This window comes from Eulemur rufifrons, chromosome 7 (genome assembly GCF_041146395.1).
Source record: "Eulemur rufifrons isolate Redbay chromosome 7, OSU_ERuf_1, whole genome shotgun sequence".
Classification (NCBI taxonomy): Eukaryota; Metazoa; Chordata; class Mammalia; order Primates; family Lemuridae; genus Eulemur; species Eulemur rufifrons.
Window position 1 is genome coordinate 148,151,344 of NC_090989.1, and position 20,849 is coordinate 148,172,192.

At 46.4% G+C, this 20,849-nt stretch overlaps 1 protein-coding gene across 9 annotated transcripts in view; it reads left to right on the forward strand.

Moving 5' to 3' along the window:
- The window catches only part of TRAK1 (trafficking kinesin protein 1), a 116,278-nt gene that overhangs the window by 70,586 nt on the left and 24,843 nt on the right, over positions 1–20,849 (forward strand). For all 9 annotated transcript variants that reach the window (XM_069475569.1, XM_069475563.1, XM_069475564.1 and 6 more), the window contains 8 exons: positions 3,802–3,878; positions 10,617–10,733; positions 13,044–13,144; positions 13,759–13,867; positions 15,685–15,763; positions 16,751–16,881; positions 17,522–17,596; positions 18,187–18,324. In XM_069475569.1, coding sequence (XP_069331670.1) covers positions 3,828–3,878; positions 10,617–10,733; positions 13,044–13,144; positions 13,759–13,867; positions 15,685–15,763; positions 16,751–16,881; positions 17,522–17,596; positions 18,187–18,324 — 801 coding nt within the window. In that variant the 5' untranslated portion in view covers positions 3,802–3,827. The remainder of the gene's footprint in view (positions 1–3,801; positions 3,879–10,616; positions 10,734–13,043; positions 13,145–13,758; positions 13,868–15,684; positions 15,764–16,750; positions 16,882–17,521; positions 17,597–18,186; positions 18,325–20,849) is intronic.

Sequence of the window (20,849 nt, forward strand, 5' to 3'; positions counted from 1 at the left end):
CCAATCTTGAAGGGGGACATCACTCTTGTCCCCATTGTCCCAGTGAGAAGCCCAGATCCTATACTTTTTGATTTACCTCCCACTCAGTCTTGTCTCTTAAATCTCAAGAAAAGAGCCCCCTTCTTTCCATCCTGCTGCCACCCGGGATCTCCTTGGATTACTCCAACATCCTCGATGCTGGACCCTCCGAGTTGCCTTGCGTCCCCTCCCCTGTTGCTCTACACTGGAGCCAAGATGTTTTCTGGAGTACAGAGCTCATGTGGACACTCCCCCCTTGAAAGCCTCCAGTGGCTTTCCAGGCCTCAACCCCCCTGGGCACATCCCCTAGGCTGCCCTGCTTTCTGTGTGCCCCGGGAGGGCAGACATCCTGTTATGTTCAGTACAGAGCCTGGTGCAGGATAATGGTGGTTTAGTGTTAGTTTGATAGTGCCAGAGGTACAGAGTGTGCACTATATCACTTTGCCATAGTAGGTAGACAGGTTACATTTAACTTCTTTTTCCAGGAGTTGGACCATAATTTTCTCACATTAAGTTATTGTAGAGGTTTATGGCTGCTCCTTTACTTTTTATTTCCTGACACATTTTTGGGTGGACGTGGATTTATTTGGTAGTGCTCTCTGGGTTGGAAATGGAACTTCTATTTGAAACACTATTCCTGTGGGAGAGAAACTTGACCACAGTTTATTGGAGATTCAGTGTCTAGAAAGTTGGTAATACTTGAAAAGCACAGCCTGTTCTTATCTTACGGTTTAAAGGCATGGTTTGTTACTTTCCCACCCTCACTGGTTGCACCCCTGTGCTTCATTTCTTGGAAGAGGAAAGCCGAGACACTGCGGTTGATTGACAGCTGTGCAGAGCTTCTTGGCCTGACAGAGTCGCCTTTGAAAAGCTGGGCCTCAGAGCCTGGGGTCAGGGTTCGTTCTCTCCCCACACCACCAGTGCTTCTCGCTCTGTTCACACGCTTCCTAAACGTTGATGGTTTGTGCCAGCCCTCGCCTTGGCCTCGTGTCCTTTGTGGCTGTTTTAGCCCAGGCGCCAGACTGGCCTAGGTGCAGCCCCTGCAGTGCAGCCTCATTCTCTGAGACCTTAGCTGGGTCCTTAATGGCGGATTCTTAACATCTTGGAGCCTCAGTTTTCCCATCTGTGGAGCAGTCATTGTAAGAGCGCCTGCCCTGCAGGGTTGCTGCGATTAAATGAGAAACCCGATCCAACCTCTTGACAAGTAGGGGCACCATAAATGCTGGCTGCTGCCTCTGCCGGGAGTCTTCCTATTTTGAAATTTGCTACTTGCTAGCTTTGTGACGTTGGGTGAGTTACTTAGCCTTTTTGGGCCTTGATGTCTAAAATGAGTGTTAATGTAAGTGCCTACCCCCGCAGTAGCGCCCTGAGGATGACACGAAATACCCATGCAGAGGGCTGTGTCGGTGCCTGTGCCTGGCCACAGCAAATATGCCCGGTAAAGGTCTTCTGCTGCTGTCGGTTTCTTTTAAAGTAAGCCCTGGGAGAATCCCAGGACCCTATTTTATAGTCAACTGCAGATTTTCTGAAAAACATTTTAAGTAATTTTTTTCCCCATCAGTGCACGGTCATTATAGATTTTTTTTTTTTTTTTAAGAAGCACAAAAAGTTAAAATTTGTGATCCAATCCAATGTCAATACTTTTGTGGCTATCCTAGTTTTTTTCCATGTACTCTAAATCTATACATTTCTTTCCCCTGCCCCCAAATTGGAATTATGTGTATTTTTAAAAACATAACTGGAATAATCACTTGCATAGCTTGGGGTAGACAGTAGTTTTTCATTTATGCCTCCGACTTGTGTAGTTAGGCCTAGTCAAAGGCCCTGGGACTTATGGGAGGTTCCTGCACCCCTTTGTACCCGGAGCTGCAGCTGTCCTGTCTTGGGGACATGAAAGGGCACGCCAGACCTCCTGTCACTATGTGCATGGTAATGATGTCACCATGCTGGAAAGACCATTGGTCCAGGTATGCATTTTATTAAGTTCAATTGTTAAAGTATTTTAAAGCTTTTTAAAATTAGATTTACAAAAGGGCAACACAAGGGATCTTTGTGATGGTGGATTCATGAACCTACATAGGTGATAAGATTGACTAGTCATTTGAGGAGAGCAGAGGAATGTTAGCAGGCCTTCCAGTCACAACACAAGTTTAAACACAGAGGCCATTTAACTGAGGTGGTCTGTTTCCTGGCGTGTACAGGGGGTGTGGATGCTTTGTAGCCATGTGCTAGCTGGAGGGCTTCAAGGTCTTTATCTACACTCTTGCAGAGCATCAGAGCTGTGCAGGGGGGGAACTAACTCCTGTCGGTGGCACAAGAATCTTCACTTAAAGACTTCTCATGACATTGAGCTGATGAATGAACTAAGAGCAATTTGAGCAGGACTTCATCTACGTCAAATTAGATTCCGGTTTAAACCCACCCTTATAAATCTCCGTTGCCTTCCCCTCCCTGGCAGTTCTGTCTGAGGGAGCACGCTTCCCTCCCTCCTATCGGATCCTGCAAGAAAGGCTGGGTGGAGGGTCTGTCTCCCGGCTCTGATGGCGCCGTGTTGCTAGGGTTTCAGATTTAGAGCCAGATTTTAGGTCTTCTGCTTAAGCTAGAAAATCATTCCAGTAGATCCAATTTCTCTGAGCTCACTTACTAGGATGATCTCTACTTGCATTTAATAAAATATTTAAAGACCTATTGAATTCCAATGCTGTTTGCTGTTAGTAATGCTACTGAGTTTGACTTAGTAATATACTTCAATTCCCAAATGCCTTGCATGGGCTCATCCTGAATGTGGGTCGAAAGCTTCTACTCTTAACAGAATTATTCTGTAGAGTCTTAGTTACAAAGAAGTTATAATGTAGCCCCAAAGAGACAGGTTTCAAACAATTTTATACTTTGGCCCTAAATCCATTTATATTCAGTCCTTCCCCCATAGAATAAAACTCATGGTACCTTCTTGGTGTTTATTGAACTGCAAATCAGTTCCTTGCCATTGATTGAAAATAAAACAACCCTGAGGTTTCTGTGTTTTTTGTTTTTTGTTGTTGAAGCAGATTAAAGCCTTTTGTTGCACACCCCTTTTCTCTAACGGAAGGAGAACAAAAATCTACAGTCCTAAAGTGGCTTGCATGCAGCCTCTTAGGACCACAGTAAATTGTACATGTAATGAAACACCACTCTGTGTGTGCGTGTATGGTGTGTGTGTGTGTGTGTGTGTGTATGTGTAGCAGCATTAGTAGTCTTTTTGGTGTAGATTAAAAAAATGTCACCCTAGTTTTCACGGTGTGGAAACCGGCTGCATAGCCTTAGAATTTAGGCCATTTGAAGAGGAGGGGGCTTTGCCAGTATGACATTATCAGCTTAACACTGTTGTTTAATAATTATACCAAAGTCTGCTTTCTGAAGGACCCTACTCTGTCCATGTGGTTGAGTGTGCGTGGTCAGTGGGGTCCGGATCCCACAGGCCTGTCTGAGGATTCGCACACGGGCAGCTATGCTGCTGACCTGACTCCATTGCCTCCCCCTCAGCAGTGCCGTTAAACACGCATGTGCGCGCACACGCAGACACTCAATGTCAAGGATTGGAAGTCACTCTCCCCCCTGGAAACTCATCTTCTGGTCACTAGGACTGGGAAATGAAATCTGGTCGTGTTGAGTGGAACCCCACAAAACAAGTGACCCCGTGTGCCTAATGTGCAGGCACAACTTTAGGGCCACTTTTTTAGATGGGTCATTTGTTTGGCAAGTTTGTGGCATCGGTGGTCTCATTGTCCTTTTTATTTCTTACAGTTTTATGTGCTGAAAGAGTTGGCCAGATGACTAAGACATATAATGACATAGATGCTGTCACTCGGCTTCTTGAGGAGGTAAGTGTTTCGGGGGAAGGGAAAAGAGTCGTTCATAATTGATTTCAATTTATTTCAATCAAAGCATGCCTTATTGTCTGTTTCAGTGAAGAATCTCAGAAATTTGGCCCTCTCAGGGTATAATTTAATGATTTTATTTTTTGGACTACTAGCTATGTAGGCCTTCGTAGTTGTAATTTTGTGCTTGCAGGTATTTTAGGTTTTTAAAGGAATATATTAATGACACAAAATATAGTGGTGTTTAAATACTTGCTAGAATACCTGGTTTAAGATTTTAAAAACACTAAAATACATTTTAACAATATATTTTAAATGTGTCTAAAAAATGTCAGAAAAGTGTATCATCCATGTCTTTCTTCCTAATGTATTTTAAGTTTTTACTGACATCAGGTTGGTGGAATATTATGCAGTATCAGCATGGAAATAAGCAAAATAAGCAAGGCAAGAAAAATTTAGGAAAGTTGCTTAGGATTAGGTGAGCTGCTTGTATTTTAGAGACTATGGTTTTCTCAGTTTCTCAGCATTCTCTTGGGAGTTGAGAATTAAGGTGCTTTGAAGGCCTCTAGACACAGACGTGTATGATGTGTGTATCTGCATGCCTAGAGCAGGCCAGAGCGTGGCAGGTTCTTAGTTTGTTGAATAAGTGCCCATCCTTATGCACCACCCTCACCACCAAACTACGCTTTAAATAAACAGGTGCGGACTTTCTTCTGCTCTAAAGTCTAGATGAGATTGAGTAATGTGACTGCTCATTACCATCTTCCCCAGGAAGAGGGTAGAATAACATGGGAGATGCAGAAATCGTTTTTGCTACCATTTTCAGCCAGTGGGAGGACAAGGTTGAAACACAGGACCTAGGCAGGAGCAATGGGACCCAGCGTTTTTGGGAGGGCTTTTTTTTCCACCGTATTTATGTCTCCCCCTTCCTGTGTTTCTCCTTCCGCACGCCCAGCATTCTCACACCTGCCTTGCAGCCCACTCCTGTCCAATCCGCAGAAGGGGAAGTCAGGGTTTTTGGGTGTGTGACAGGGTGTCAGAGAGGCATTTGGGAGCACAGGCCTTCTGCCTTCGGGTGGTGCTGCAGGTGCAGCCATGTTGATGCCGTGAGCGACGGGGCAGCCTCACTCGGCTGGCACCACTGACCTTTGAAAATGGTTTATTGATGACTCCTTCCTGCTGTGTCCCCTTCCCCCAACACTGCCACTGCTATGCAGATCTTACAGAATGTTTCTGGCATCTGCTTCTCACCCCATGTCCTCATCAAGTCTTCTGAGAGAGGTCCTACATCCATACCTTTTTTATTCTGAGGCCACCACTCAAACTCCTGGAGCCTCGGCAGTGGGATTTTAGCTTCTCTCTGCTCTGATCTTCTTTGCAGCCGCCAGCATCCCCAGCACCCTGTGATCACTGTGCCCTCTCCCTGACACTCAGCTCCTCGGTGTGGCATTTGAGGCCACCCCTTGTACATGGCCCTGAATCCTCCGCCTCCTCCCCACTGTCACCAGGACCTGCCTCTTGCTCTCCCACCCTTGGCCTTCTGTGCTGTTTGATCACCTAGGTCCTTTCCTGCTTCTCAGTCTCGTGCTGCGGGTCCACTCAGGTAGGACCTTTGAAGCTGGCCCCGGCCCGGCCGTGGGTAGTCTGTACCCCCACTGGGTGCAGGAGTCATCCTGCAGTCATGTTTGTTTTGTTCATCCTGCTGGATTGGTTAGACGCTGTTCCAAAGCGGGGCCTTATTGCTTTTTTTTTTTTTTTGCTTTTTTTTTCTTTTTTTTTTTGGAGTCAGGGTCTCACTCTGTTGCTAGGGCTGGAGTGCAGTGGTGGCATCATAGCTCACTGCAGCCTCCAACTCCTGGGCTCAAGGAATCCTCCTGCCTCAGCCTCCCTAGTAGCTAGGACTATAGGCATGTGCCACCATGCCAAGCTAATTTTTTAAATTTTTGTACAGATAGGATCTTGCTAGGTTGCTCAGGCTGGTCTTGAAATCCTGGTCTCAAGCGATCCTCCTGCCTCAGCTTCCCAAAATGCTGGAGTTATAGGCATGAGCCACCACACCCTGCTGCTGTTGGATGATTTCTTTCTCTTTTTTAACCTTAGAAATAATACGCCTTTGATAAAATGTTCACCTTTGTTGTCATGCTTATTATTAGGGGTAAAATTTTACTGAGAGCTGAGTGTTGTCCACGAGTCATCTCATTAATTCTACAGTAGCTCTCAGAAGTAGATACCACTGTTTCCCCTGCTTTACAGTGAAGGACGAAAGATGCCCAAGATTACCCAGCAGCTTTCCAACCCACGCCCTGAAACACGGACTCTGTTGCATTTGGCTGTTGTGTTTACTGCTCTGGTTAGTCTTTGTTAATGTGGTTAGTGGCTTGTCAGTGGGACATTTTTACCTTGAAAACATGAACTAGGTAATGTTTTCTATGGGAAGCTGCCTCCGTGAGTGTGCACTGCCTGCAGTTCCTGGCTGTGGCTGTGTCTGGGTGTGGGGCGATACCCCACAGGCCAAGACCCTTCTCTCTGCTTGTAGGTGCAAGGATCACTTCCAGAGGAGCTGAGGACTCGAGCCCTTTATGCAAATACAGGTGTCAAGAATTTACTTTTCCCCACAGTTAATTTCCTGAATGAGTGTTACTGTGTAACGAGTATGGTCTCATCTTTTAAAAAAAATTGAGTTGCTGGAAAAAAATATCAGTGGGGTGGATTCTTCATGTTCTTTGTTGTGCCTTGTTTGTTTTATTTATTTTTTTTATTTTTTTACTATGTTTGTTTTATTTTTAAAGGTTCATCATGGCAATGGTGTGTTTACACCTCTGTGTCTCTGTGTATAGGTTGCCATTCGGTTCCTTGTCCTGATAAGATTCATGCCTGAGTTACTGCCTTTCCTGGGAACTAGGCAGGTCTCCTGGTTGAAGTCTAACTGCCCCAGTCATGTGACAGTCGCACCATGCTGTGCTTTTGCTGGCTTTGGCTCTGTTTCTTCTGCTCATTCCCTTTGGTTAGCGTGCCTGCCACACAGGCGGGCGGGGTGCTGGGAGATCTGCACGTCCCAAAGCACAGCCTTGGCCAGCGTGGAGAGTTTGCGTCTGGTTTTAAGTGGAAGAGGATGCTTTGGCTTGCCCTGGCTTGCTGCTGTTCCGAATGCACCTTTGGGCAAAAGCTTGCCTCCTCCCCAGTTACAGAGAGGGTTATTCCACTGGCCCCTTAGTCATGCTTTTTATCCTGAAATTGGTGAATGAGATGAGTCAGCTGCAAAGCGTAGGAAGTAGGCTGTTCTGAGTCTCTAGTGGGTGTGTCAGCCTGTGTTCATTGGTGCAGTCTTTTTAAGCAAAGAGTAGCCAGCCAGAAGACGGAGCGAGCAATTAGAATGAGCTCCACCTTGCCTCAGTTCCTGGGGAATAAAAGAACTAGTTCTTTTAATAGCTTATTTCCAAGGGCCTAAATTATTTCTTTATAGTCTCATGTTCTCATTGTAGTTTAATTCAATGGTCATTACCTAGCTGTTTTCTTGTTTTTAGAAGTAAATATTTATCCTATGTTGGCCACTTGTGAGAAATGGGAGATTTTTTTTCATTCTTATAATTCTCAAAGAGAAACCCAACGAGCCTGTTGCCTTAGTAAAATTAGAAAAACTAGAGACACTACAAGAACTTTTTTAATTTCATCCATAAATATTCTTACAGTAACTTCTTGCTTTTTTTTTTTTCCCGGCAGAGTGTTCTTTATATTTACCCTAAAGATTAGATTTCCTGTGTAGACCAGGGGAAGGTGGCCCCCAGTGTGGGGCAGGGAGAGGTGGGGAGGCCCTCGGTCTGGGGTTTGAGGTGTGCTAGGTAGGGCACAAGGCGTCCTTGTTGAGCTCAGTGCCCCGCTTGTTTCTCTTCCCCTGCCTGTTTCCCGTCCCTCTGGGGTTCTGGCCCTCCGTGTGCTGGAAGCCTTTCCATCTCCAGGTGCTCTGGCAGTGCCTACCTGGCCCATCTTCATTCTACTTTGTGCTTGATTTGTTCGCACTGGAACGTGTGTATAGAATGTGGCTGAGGCATACAAAATGTCTGCGCTTGTTGGCACTTAGCAGCTTGGAAGCACGAAGGCAATGCAGAACAGGTGGTCAGTGTTAGCTAAAAAAAATCAACGAGGTTTATACTTTGGAAAAAGGAGAGCTTTATTTCTCATAAAGGGTAGCAGACTATTGGGCGGCCATTCCAACAGATTGGGAAGCGGAGCCCCGGCCAGAGGCCAGGCACTCTTGCTTCAAAGGACAGACAAAAGGAACAAGGTTTTATGCTGAGCGGGGTGGTCGAATATACAGATTCCACAAGCTATAGGAGGAGCCATGAATATTTGTGAAGAGAAGTCATGCCCATGCGTGACTGTGCTTTCTCTCTCCCATCCTGTCATGGCTGGGAACTCAGTTTTAAAGTGTTTCTGGGGTTCCCTTGGCCGAGAGGAGTCCATTCATTTAGCACAGGGCCTAGGATTTTAAAATTTTAATTCACATCAGATAGTGAGCTGATGAGCATTAATTAAGCACCTGCTGAGTATTCAGTCTGAGAACTTGTTCCAGTAGAGAAATTGAACAGACTTTCGTGAGATTTGTGGAGGCCATACTTGCAGAGAGAAGTGGACATTGGTATTGCAGTTTTAACCAAGAGTGGGCCCCTGAAACCGCCTGGACCAGGTGCTCATTGTGAGTTGGGCCCTGGAGACTCAAATTCTGTGCAGGTGCTCTCACGCAATTCTTTGAGTCCTTTCCTATAGATACCAAATAAACACAACTGTTGAGTCTGGGGAGTGACAAAGAGCCACGAGTAAACATGTCTTGGTAGACTGTGTAGCCAGGGGATAAATGCACAGAGATGAGCATCTGGGTTGACTGGGCAGAGTCACTGCGTCCCCTTTGCATCAAGGGACCTCTCCACACCTACTGTGTTTCTTGGAGCGGGGTGTGATGGGGAGGCACGCACTGTGGGAATGAGTTGGGAGTTTTTACAGCCCACTTGCTGTGATACCCGGCTGGCTTCTGGGATGGAAGACCCAGGGGATGAGAATACTCATCCTGCGGGAGGGAAGGAAATTGCTGTGGAATCCAGACTCTTCTCCAGGTGTACTTGGACCTCAAGTGCTGTGCGCATAATTCCGTGAAATGCCTGCAGTTAGCACAGGGAGGTGTGCTGCTATTGCAGGGAAAAATTTGGTGGATAGTTCAGAAGTTAGAAATAAAAGCTGCGTATTCTTTTTATCATACAACTCAGTGAATAATAAAGCTACAAGATTTTCTCAAGGATATCTCAACTAGCCTGCCCCCACCCCCCACCCCCATTTAACGGATAAGGGAACTGGGCCCGGGGATGTTCAAACAGAACCTGAACTCTCTGAGTTTAGAGTAGGATGGTTCACCCAGAGCAGTTAAACTTGTGACCAACACTTGCTGTGAGAACCGTACCTTAGGTTGTGACCCAGTAGTCACATAGGTAAGTAAGTGACAATACAAAAGTTTAAACATTCCCTTATTATGGGGAATGCACTTTGGTGTTTTCAGTTCTGTGCTGTCGTGTTTAACTAAAACAAAGTGCCAGTTGCCATTACTAAAATGGTTTCTCAACCCACCAGTGGCTTGAAAAAACTAATTCTGGAGTGTGCCAAATCCTTGCGAGGCCGAAGCCATTCACCTACGGCCACGTGGGTAGTTAATGGCCAGTGTCAGAGCAGAACCTAGGATTCCTCCCCAGCTTTTTTCCTACCCCAAAATATATGTTTCCATTCTGCTTTTAAACTAGGTGAACAGAGTAATGAGCACAGACTTCTAAAATGATTTAGTTTTTCAGACTTTTCCTCCCCTTGCCAGCTCCTTCCCCCAAAGGTGAGCAAGTTGAATCTACCCACAGTTGCAGAATCATCAGTCTGCATTTGGTGGTGGCATCTTTCCACTGTCAGGGGACATCTTGCTTCCCACAAAGGCAGCCGTGCCTTTATATGCCACTAAGGATTTTCCTCCGGGGAATGTCTGTCTTAATTGATGTTATCAGCTGAACTAACAGAACATGCTGTGCCCTTAACATTATCTTTGCCTCTGAAGTATGGCAATTTTATGCATTCTTTCTCCATCTTGAAAGCTTCTTAAGAAAATAAAGCCTAAGTAGCCTTTTCTAGGTAAAAAAACAAAACAAAAAAGCACGTAATTGTTTTTCAGAGTAACTTTAAACATTTTTGTTTCATATGAGGCGAAAATAAGGAACTTAGTAAATTCCAGCCTAATGTATGCTAAAGAGCCTGCCTCCCTGTGTCGGTGCTTACCTTCATTGTAAGAGCATTTTAGAATTTCTGTATTCATGATTCATTCTACAAATAGCTGCTGAGTGTTTCCATCTGCTGGGCCCTGGCAAGACAACAGCCCAGCTCTCAGCAGACACAAGTTATCAAATGATTACACAAATACCAACAGCAGTTGCAAATAAATGTTTTTGGAAGCATTTTTTTTCCCCTGTAGGAACAAAGGTATGTTTTCATTAAATTTTAAGGCTTCCCTTTCATTGCTTGATGTCCGCGTAGCTCTTGCACATTAAGTGGGCAGAGGTCACTCTTCTAACAGTCCTCAAATGCCAATGTGGGTCGTGAATTATTAATTCCTTTGTCATTTCTAGATGCCCTTGTTTTCCTCACTCGACACTGAGCACTATGGGCTCCCTCAGGAAGCATGGGTCTTTCGAATCCGTGTTCTCCCTCTTGCCTTTATAGAAAGAGCGGGATTTAGAATTGGCTGCTCGGATCGGCCAGTCATTGTTGAAGAAGAACAAGACGCTAACGGAGAGGAACGAGCTGCTGGAGGAGCAAGTGGAACACATCAGGGAGGAGGTAAGGAGCCGGTGGCCAAGACTTCTGAAAGGCCCTGCCCTGGGTTTGGGAGCCACAGGCCTGGCTGAAGGAGATGATATAATGGGGCCCCAGTTACAATGGAAAGGCCCTCCCGAGGGAACGCCCAAGGCCTGAGCCCAGAGCTGCCTGTGCTGAAGTGGCCACCTGGAGACCAAGAGCCGCCTTCCTGTGGCTCCTTCTGTTCCCTGTGGACGGGGTCGGACCTGTAGGCACAGTCTTCACTTAGTCGGTAGGCCCACGGTGCCCTGTCATGTGGGCAGGCCGGAGTGTTTGGGGCCAGCCTCGGTCCTTGTCCTCCGAGAGCCAGACTCTAAGCATGCGGGCTGATCGAGACGCTCCACACTTGGCAAAAGCACACACAGGCTAACACAGTGACGAGCAGGGGCTCCTGGGTCAGGCTGGGCATGGCAGCTGCAGAAGGAGCCCTGTTAGGCTCACACGCAGCGGAAAGTGGCGATTCACATTCGTCATTACAGTATAATTTTCTGCATGTAAAACCACCAAAAAAATAGCCTGTTATTTTCATGACAGAAACCCTATTATTTTCTCGATACAAATCTTGAGGAAGGGTATGAAACTTTCAGGTTTATCTTAAGGAGGCCTAGGTTCAGGTGGAATGGAATGATCTTCTGGGGGGGGGGTGTGGTGTGGACGGGGAGGGAGGCTGTGGAGTCAGACAGAGTTGCTGGAACAAGGATTAGAAGCTAAGAGCCAGGCCCTACTTAGTGGCTCCTTTCCTGTCACCTGTTCTTTTACCGCTAAATTTTAACTGTGAGGACTCTATCTGTTTCTTCTTCTTTGTTTTCTATTAGAAACTTTCTTAGTGGGAGGGGATGCTTTTGTTCATGTCCCTAAGATGTATTCAAAGTTTTTCCTTGATAAAGTTATTCCCAGTACATTATTATCTAGGTTTAATAATTTTACTATGATGAAGTATAGCTGCCACTATGTAAGAAAATTTTTAATCCTAGGCCTTCTATAAAAGATGATCAGGCAGAACACTGTTGTATTCTAGGAGAAATAAAGTGATTCCTGTATTCCCTGCCCCCTAGCATCAGGACCTGAATTCCTCTTCTTCAGGTGACTGGTGAGACAGCGTGCCGGGTCAGCCTGGCCTGCTTTCACCCCCTTTGGAGCAGAGGGACCTGCCACCTAGGAACCAGCAAATGGTCACCTTTCAGCTTCTTCACATTACTGTCCTTGCTTGGGACAAGCTTCATCTTGCACAAAGAGCCTCCTACTCTCCAGGAGTGTAAATACCTCGTTCTTCCTTGGAAAAGCTTTGAATTTGAAAACTATGATATGTTTCCCCTTTGGCATATCATTAAATTGTCAGTCTAAGTATTGAAGCTAAAACTTTTATGCACATAAAATTGGCTTCTCCATGGAAGACATGATACATTTGTTGTGTTGTGTAGGAAAGTTGCAATAAACCAAAGACCCCAAGTCAAATTAGAAACAAGAAGGAATTAAAATGGAATTGTGATTCTCATTTGCAGCGCTGGTTCCATATTCATCTATGGTGAATGATGAAAGGGCAAATGAAAAATTTTACAGCACAGTTTGTTTATTTTAAAACCTTAAACATTAATATAAATCAGTGCAATCTGCAAAACCATCTTAGCAGGAGTCAATATGGCCGGTCCCTGATGGTTGCCTCTTTTCTCCCTGTATCCGAAATTCTTATCTGGTGATCACTGAGTACAGAACAAGATCTGGCCAGGCTTCGCCAGGAGCCCTTCAAGGGTGTGTCACAGGGTGGGGCTGTGTGGTTGTCCAAGTGTGAGAGCGAGGGCTGATGACCTGCGCATGGTGGCCCACCCAGAGCTGGCATCTCCAGGATTCTATTCGGAGGTGGGATTTGGTTCGGGCAGAATCTAGGGGCCTTTTCTTTCACATGGTAACATGATCCACTGCTCTGGCTGTTTTCCCAGCTGGTCCTCTGGCTCCTTCCAAAGCCCATGAGTGGTTTCATTCCCCCAACCATCATTCTAGAGCCTTCTAGTCCCCTCTCTGCTCTTCTTCCAAATTCTCCCCACCTAATTCCTAAAAATAGGAATTGAGACAGGGAGGATGCTGCCAAAAAGTAATTGATTGTATTTTTCTTAAATGGGATCAAACTCAACCCTTTGAAACCCTATTTCTTCGAATAGCATGAAATCAGTTAAATGCCTTCACTTTTAGTGGGAAATTTTAAAAATGTTGTCACTAAGCAGTAAGTATTTGAGCATGAGTAGGGATGTTGTCACCTTTGGGAAGCAAATGACGGCCCTGGCTCTGTCTGTGCAGGTGTCTCAGCTCCGTCATGAGCTGTCCATGAAAGATGAGCTGCTTCAGTTCTACACTAGCGCCGCAGAAGAGAGTGAGCCTGAGTCTGTTTGCTCAACCCCGTAAGTCACCAGAGGGCTGTGTGTCTGGAGGCCAGAGCACAGGCTGGCTGGCCACCGTTGATGTCCTTGGAGTTGCCTGGGCAAGGTCACCTTCACCGGCAATGCTGGTCAGCTGCTCTCAGCCATCCCCAGACCATGCATCTGGGTTCAGGTCTTGACTCTGCGACTTACTAGCTGTATGCTGTTGGCCAAGTAAAATAGAGATACCAGAAGTACTTAGGTCATAGGGTCATGAGCATTAATGGAGTGAATACATGCAGAATACCTAAAACAGTTCTTGGCGCATAGGAATGCATCATGAGTATTTAAGTAAACTTCCAGGCATCCCAGGATTGTGCAGGCTTTAAATAAAGTGGACTCCCCTGAGTTCTGAGGCGATGTGACAATGGCAAATTGTGGATAAAGGGTTGGGATGTGGGTCCTAAGTGGTGTGAGCCCGTGTGTCGAGGGCTGCTGTTTGCCTGGGGTTGGGAGAGCAGTCTGACAGGTCATTGTCACACCTGCAGGTCTCATGAACTTTCTTTGAAGTAGCCCTTGTTTGTATCTCCATGTGGTTTCCAGGTGGTAGGAGGAAATGTCCCTCTCCCTAGATTGTGAGTGTACTTTCTCCCCAGGTTAAAGAGGAATGAGTCATCCTCCTCAGTCCAGAATTACTTTCATTTGGATTCTCTTCAGAAGAAGCTGAAAGACCTTGAAGAGGAGAATGTGGTGCTTCGATCCGAGGTGAAGTATACTCCTGCCCTTGGCCCTGCTGGAAGGGTGGTGGCCCCACTTGCCTCCTCTGGCTAGAATGGCCACGGCCACAGGGCTGTGCTCAAAGGTGACGCTGTGTGGAAGAGCTGCGCGGTGTGCCCGGGCACCACTGCTGGCACTGCACATGCCTCCCAGGCTGGGGCAGACGAGCCTGGTGAATTATGCAGTACGTGGACTGGGCACGAGCTCCCGCGGTGAGGTCTTCCCGTGGTGTTCTCCGGCTCTGGCCACAGCACCTGAGGGGAAACCCAGCCTCGATTCCATGTCACTGCAGATCAGATATGCTCTTAGGAAATAGTACACAGGAACTCGGGGCCATATTTCTTAAACAATTAACTTGAAAAGGTTGAGCTGAGGCAACGTGGGGACTCGTGCTCCTGAGTGTCTTACTGGCTAAGCATTGTGCCAGGCGCTTTGCCCACGTTATCTTTTTTAGTTTTCACAACAAGGCTTGAAAGCTGGTTACTCTGATTCTCATTCACGGTGAGAAAAATGGCCCCCAGGCTGTTAGGTGTATCCGTATTCCCAAGGTCATGCAAGTTAATAAATGACAAAGCCAGTATTTATAAGTCTGACTCTTAAGTGCCATGTTTCTCCCCTTTACCCACTGCCCCTCCCTAGAAACACTGATGCATGGATTAGTACTGTTTTAATTAGCGGTATGTTAATGTTTTCTAGCCAGAGGTGTGGTGTGGTGTGGCACAGTATGGCCCTGTTTATCGGGTGTGAGCTATGGGCCACCGAAGCTGGCCCTGAGATCCCCAAAGCCCCTCCAGTAGGCCAGACAGTCACCTTGAACTTGGCCACATGTTAGAAAGATCTTCACATCTGGACTGAACAAGATGCTCTCTTGTGTGTCCTATTCTCTTAGAACTCACCTCTTCCAGCCCCTTGTTTACTGATGGGAAACATAAACCCAGATTGACCAAGAACGTTGCCCTGGTTTCCTCTGCCAGCCAGTGGCATAGCCCAGTGTTTCCCATTCTGAGTCTGGGGCTGCCCCTTCCGGAATCTGCCCCAGGTAGATCCTCCAGTCCTTGGCACCCAGCTACATGGCCCTTTGTCAGAATCTTCACCCAAAGCCAGCTGAGGGTATCCGATCCCAGCTGCAGATTCCGGCAACCTCACCTGTGTTCTCAGGAATGAGAACCCAAGGGCTCCGGACATCTTCTCTCCAACTGGCGCATTTTCTTTGGGCCTTGAGATCTTTGTTGTCTCACCTTTTTAGTGGGGTGCAAGCTGTCCAGAGTCCTGAGATTTTTTGCATGCTTTCGTGTTGGACCTTGCTATTACTAAGCTGAACACAACAGGTTTAATTCCAACTCAGAACCTCATAGTTCAGTGTCTGGCAAATAGGTGCATGGTAAACGCTAGCCATTCTTGTGCGGTTATCCTTAGGATGCCACCGTAGGCAGGGCGGTGTCCTAGGCACTGTGATGGTCACAGAGCGTCCATATGCATGAGCTGGGACAGACACAAATGAATACACTGACTCAATGGCTGGGCGTTTTCAACCAAGCAGGGTGTGTAGCTCTCCTGCCCACTGCTGTGTGTGGCGCCCTCTAGTGGTACGCATTGTCAGCTTTTCTGCTTTGAGGGTACATACCCATCAACTAAGCAGGGAATGCGGATTTACTTTCTGTAATTGGGGGTGCAGTGGGTGGCAGGTGGGGAGATGTGGAGGGCGGCTTCCCAGACCCAGGTTAGTGCTGCTCCAGGCCTCAGCCCTGGCCTGCCCCACCAGTCGAGGTGTGACGTGGGGCCTCTGACCTGGGTCTTGCCCGCAGGCCTGCCAGCTGAAGACGGAGACCATCACCTATGAGGAGAAGGAGCAGCAGCTGGTCAACGACTGCGTGAAGGAGCTGCGTATGTCCCTCGCCCGCCCTCCCGCCTCCCACTCCTCCTTTTTACTTGCTCGAGTATTCCGTCGTGATGATTGGACAGTCCCCCTGCCGGCCTGTGGCTCAGTAGCATTTTTCTTAAAACTGGAGGCCTCCCTGACCTTGTGTGGCACCTCCCTCCCCATTTATGAACTGGGTGCTAGGCTGTCAGCCGCACATTATCTCAGTTTCTCACTGAGATGGGTATTTTAATTTTGGCTTTCTACTGGAATATTGCCCAGCTACAGAAACCCGTGTTGAAGATGTGGAAAAACTGCTCACCGCTGGTATTAATAATTTGATTTGTAGAAGTTGAAGTCAGGGCTCTCAACTTTGCAAAGACTTACCCCTACCCTCTTCATTATAAGTTTACAGGTTAAGGCAAATGGGCAAAATACTAAGTATTTTGCATTTTTGGCAAAATGCTAAGTAAATGAAACACACCCCATGTTCAAATCTAGTTAAATGAGTTGGGCCTCTGAACATGGGTTGGAAGCCCCAAGGGAATGGAATTGCAATGTGCACCATCAGTACCTTTCTGGAACAGGGTGCAGCAGGGGTTTCTGTCCGTGACATGGGTTTGTTCGTGGGTGGAATGAGGGGATTTTACTAAACACACCTGTGTCCAGTGTGGCACCTCCTGCCTGACCCCTGGAGCCTGCCTGATTTGCTTTAGGGAGACAGCCTTGGTCAGTGGGGTTGGGCTCCCACATCAAGCCCAGGAACAGCCAACAGCTAGGGGGGCCAGGTTCCTTCTCATGACTGGTTGAGCCCTGAAGAAGCTGCTTGGCTTCCCCATGTAGGAAATGATTACTGTGAGTTCCTTCCTCCTGCACCCTCTCCCCTGCTCTCCCCGTCTTGTAATAAAGATGGTTTTTGCTGTACAAACCACGAAGAAAACTGACTGCTCTCTCTGGGTCTGCGTGTGTGGTTTTCTGACTTAACTCCTGTGATTATTGTATTTTTGTCAAAGGAGATGCCAACGTCCAAATTGCTAGTATCTCAGAGGAATTGGCCAAGAAGACTGAAGATGCTGCCCGACAGCAAGAGGAGATCACACACCTGCTGTCACAAATCGTTGATTTGCAGAAAAAGGCAAAAGCTGTAAGGCATTTCTCTGGCTGATACAACAATGGCCATACTGAGATGGGGAAGGGACGTTTACTCCAGAAGACAGTGCTCTTTAGTTTCATATCTTAGGATTTGTGCTGCCCCTTTGGAGAAAAAGCTTAGTAGATTCAATGGTATAAAACTGGTTGCCCTGAATTGGCGAGAGGTCTTATTTGTGACCACTTATCTCCTAAAAATAATGTGCACATTAATAGAATTCATTAAAAGGATGCTATAAATATGGAGTTTTATCATTTAACTCATGGATCATCTAGTCTAGTATTTGTTTTTATACAGTGTGCCCAGTGTGTTCTGCAGCAAAACAGTATCCCCTTTAGATTTAAGATGAAGTAGCAGAATTAATTTAGTTTCTCGTATTAGGCCTTTGCTATTCGTGTGGGGTGAAATGCTTACGGAGAGCTTTGGAGCTAGGGGTGGGCGGCCTACGGAGAACAAATACGGATGTCGGAAAGACTCTGCCTTCAGAGTTGCATAAAAGACAAAGTTCTACTTCAGTGTAAGATAAACATCTCATTGTAGAAAATGATGAGATCACAGTAGATCAGGAAATAGAGGGGGAAAGTAGGGCTTACCTCAGTGTCCTAGAAGATGATTTATCTCTACCACATTTTAGTGCGCGGTGGAAAACGAAGAACTCGTCCAGCACCTGGGAGCTGCTAAGGATGCCCAGCGGCAGCTCACGGCCGAAGTGAGTGTCTCTCCCTCATGTCTTCAGGGCCTCTGATTGCAGTGAAGGTAGATCAGCCTCCTTTGACAGCTTTGGTCGTGTCCATCTTAACCGTTTTTATATTGAATTTAATTTTATCTTTACTCGTGAGGTCGTTCTCAGTTGCACCTACCTGATTCTGTGCCCACTGGCACCGTTACTGGTTGTGCACACCCAGGAGGCTGGGCTCTGCACCAGCTGAGCCTGCCACGTGCAGGTACCCGGTAAATGTTCAAATAAGTGAAACAGCCAACATGGAGCCCCGTGTGAAAGGAGCCCCGTTCACAGATGTGGCTTGATACGAGAGTGGGACGATTTGCCTTTTCTTTTAATTACAGTTGATTTTATCTCAGCTGCCCGTTGTTAGTATTTTAAAAGATTTCTGCGTCTGTAAGCTTGCCCCAAGTCAAAGAAAAAGCAAGGCTTGAGGACTCTTTGTCATTTGGCCACAGGCCCCCAGGGCAGCCGATTCCAGGGGCTGCTGGGGACTCTGGCTCTCAGGTAGGCGGGTGTGCGCGCAGCTGGGTGCTCAGGAGATCCTGACCCTCCTCCTCTTTCCCGGTCTCCCGCAGCTACGTGAGCTGGAGGACAAATACGCAGAGTGCATGGAGATGCTTCACGAGGCGCAGGAGGAGCTGAAGAACCTCCGGAACAAAACCATGCCCAACACCACCTCCCGGCGCTACCATTCGCTGGGCCTGTTTCCCATGGTGAGCTGCTGATTTCTTCCCAGCTGGAGGCCAGCAGGGGCCCTGGCACTAGGAGGGCGGCGTCTGACAGTCAGTCCAACCACTGGAGTTGGATCTTTACAGTTAGCTTCTCACTCTGCAGCTCGGATCTGGATCTGAGTCAAGGGTGCTTGAGCCCAGCTGATGGCTTCTTAACTGCATGAGATGAAACTGATTCTTTATTTTCCATCCCTCTAAATCTGTCGTCTTTCTCCTCCTGCCATTAAGAGATAAATTTAGTGGGAACCTCGGATATTTGGAAGATGTGACTTATACAGGTTGAGCATCTCCAGTCTGAAATCTGAAATGCTCCAAAATCCAAAACTTTTGAGCATCAACATGATGCTCAAAGGAATCAGTCATTGGAGCATTTTGAATTTCAGACTTTTGGATTAGGGATGCTCAACTGGAATGTATTCTGGAAAAATTCCAAAATCCAAAAAATTCCATAATCCAAAACACTACTAGTCCCAGGCATTTTAGATAAGGGATGCTCAGGCTGTACCTGATTTTTTTCTGATTAGAGTATGTGCTATTTTGGCCTCAGAAGTGCATTCTGGAATTCCTAAAGTGCCCATACCGTTTTGCTGATTCTTTGTATGCTTAGTAATCATTTTGTTGGTGGCTTTAAGTATCTGTGATCTAAAAAAAAAAAAAAATTCCTTTGTGCTTGGGCTGGTAATTTTATATTTTTCATATTATTTCCCCACAATCTAATTTTTTTAGCCCTGGCCTGATTTGTTTCATGTTTGGGCTTTGGGGGGGAACATTGTTGAGAAGGGAATTTTCCAGGAGGTTAATCTCCTTGTGGAAGTTGGGCAACACAGGCTGAATCAAATGTTACAGGGGTATGAGCTCACTCACCTTATCTTCTGTGAGACTGAAGCCCCTTGAAGGTGGGGACCAGGTCTTATTTGTAACATTTTCCCTCTTTTAATACTCTATACCTCGCACAGCGCTTGGTATGTTGTAGAATTGTAGACACTTAATAGATACTACATTTGGATGGATGGATGGATGGATGGACAGACTGAGAGATGGCTTGAAGAGCAAATTCTCAAGAACTCCTTTATATTCAGGGTTTACTTTCATGGCTTGATGAAACACCAAATTCTCTCTGAAGAGAGAAGAGATTTTGAGAGAAATTCCCCCAAATGAGATAGGAGCGGGCGGATAGCTGTATAAATGTGTGTGAAATTTGGTTCCTTCTGAATTTGGCCTTTCCTTGGAGCTCTCCTTCCCTTCAGCCTCCCATTGCCACCCCCAGCAGATCCTGCCCCCACCCTACTCCTTGTCTGGCTCACTCTCCCGAAATCAGGATCTCTTTTCTTTGCTTTTACATGTCAAAATCAGGCTAGAACTTTCTCTTTCTCTCTTAACTTCATTGAAATGTAAGAGAAACCAAAAAGAAAGACACAGTCAGCTTTTCAAAGGGCAGATGGGTGATCCAGTTATTCCAGGAATCCCAGTAAAAGCAGCAAAGAACATTCTGACCCCCACGTTCCCTGATCTAGCACTACCTGCACTCAGCCCACACGCTGGCCTGTGTAGCTCTGTGGGCTCCTTGCCTGGGTTCCCCTCCTTCCTGGCACCTCGTCTGGGTGCAGTGAGTTCCTGGGCACCCAGGTTCACTCCTACCCACTCTCAAGGACAAACCTTATCTTTGAAAACTAAACCATTGCATGAGATACAGCTGAATTGAAAATTTGCATTTCGGTTTCTTCTGGAGGGATTTTCAGCTTTCATATTTGCTGAGGTAAAGCTTTTGTTTGCCTTTTTCTGTTGCTGTTGGCATAGCCCAGTTTTTAAAGACGGCTATTTTAAAAGTGCATTATGCATTAAAGGTATTTAAAGCCGCCTAAAGATGGCACCATGCAGAATACCCAGATCTGCCTCTTTTGCTCCCAGCCATTCTAATTGCTGAGTAAAACAGTGAGTAGCAGATTTGGCTCAACTATGTTCAAGTCTCTTGCCTTATCGCAGGAGTTCTTAATATGGAGTCCAGACTGAATTCAGGGGCCTGGGAACTTTGGGGGAAAATGATATCTCTTATTTTCATTACTCTTTAAGTGTATTCAGTACTTCCTTCCTATGTGAAGGTTGGCAACAAGCCACGGTGATATTAGCACCGCCCGTGACTCTGTCACCAGTAGAAATCACAGGTATTTTCATAGCACATTTTAGTTGTTACAGATGTCTCAAAATACCACTGATGCTAATCTCCACTTCAAAATGATAGTACTTACCAGTCCTGAAGCCATATATATGTATGTATATATAGCACAAATGTTATCATATTGATATAATTGCCTTACTTTGTAATCCTAATAATTTTTTAAAAAATATTATTCTGAGAAGGGGTCCACAGGCTTCCCCAGACTGCCAGAGGGGGAGGGTCATGGCCCAGAAAAGTCCCAGAGCCTGCTTGTGACTTTATCCCAGCATTGTTTTGAAATTACCTTGGTATCCAGGGGGATTAGTTCCAGGACTCCCTACAGATACCCAAA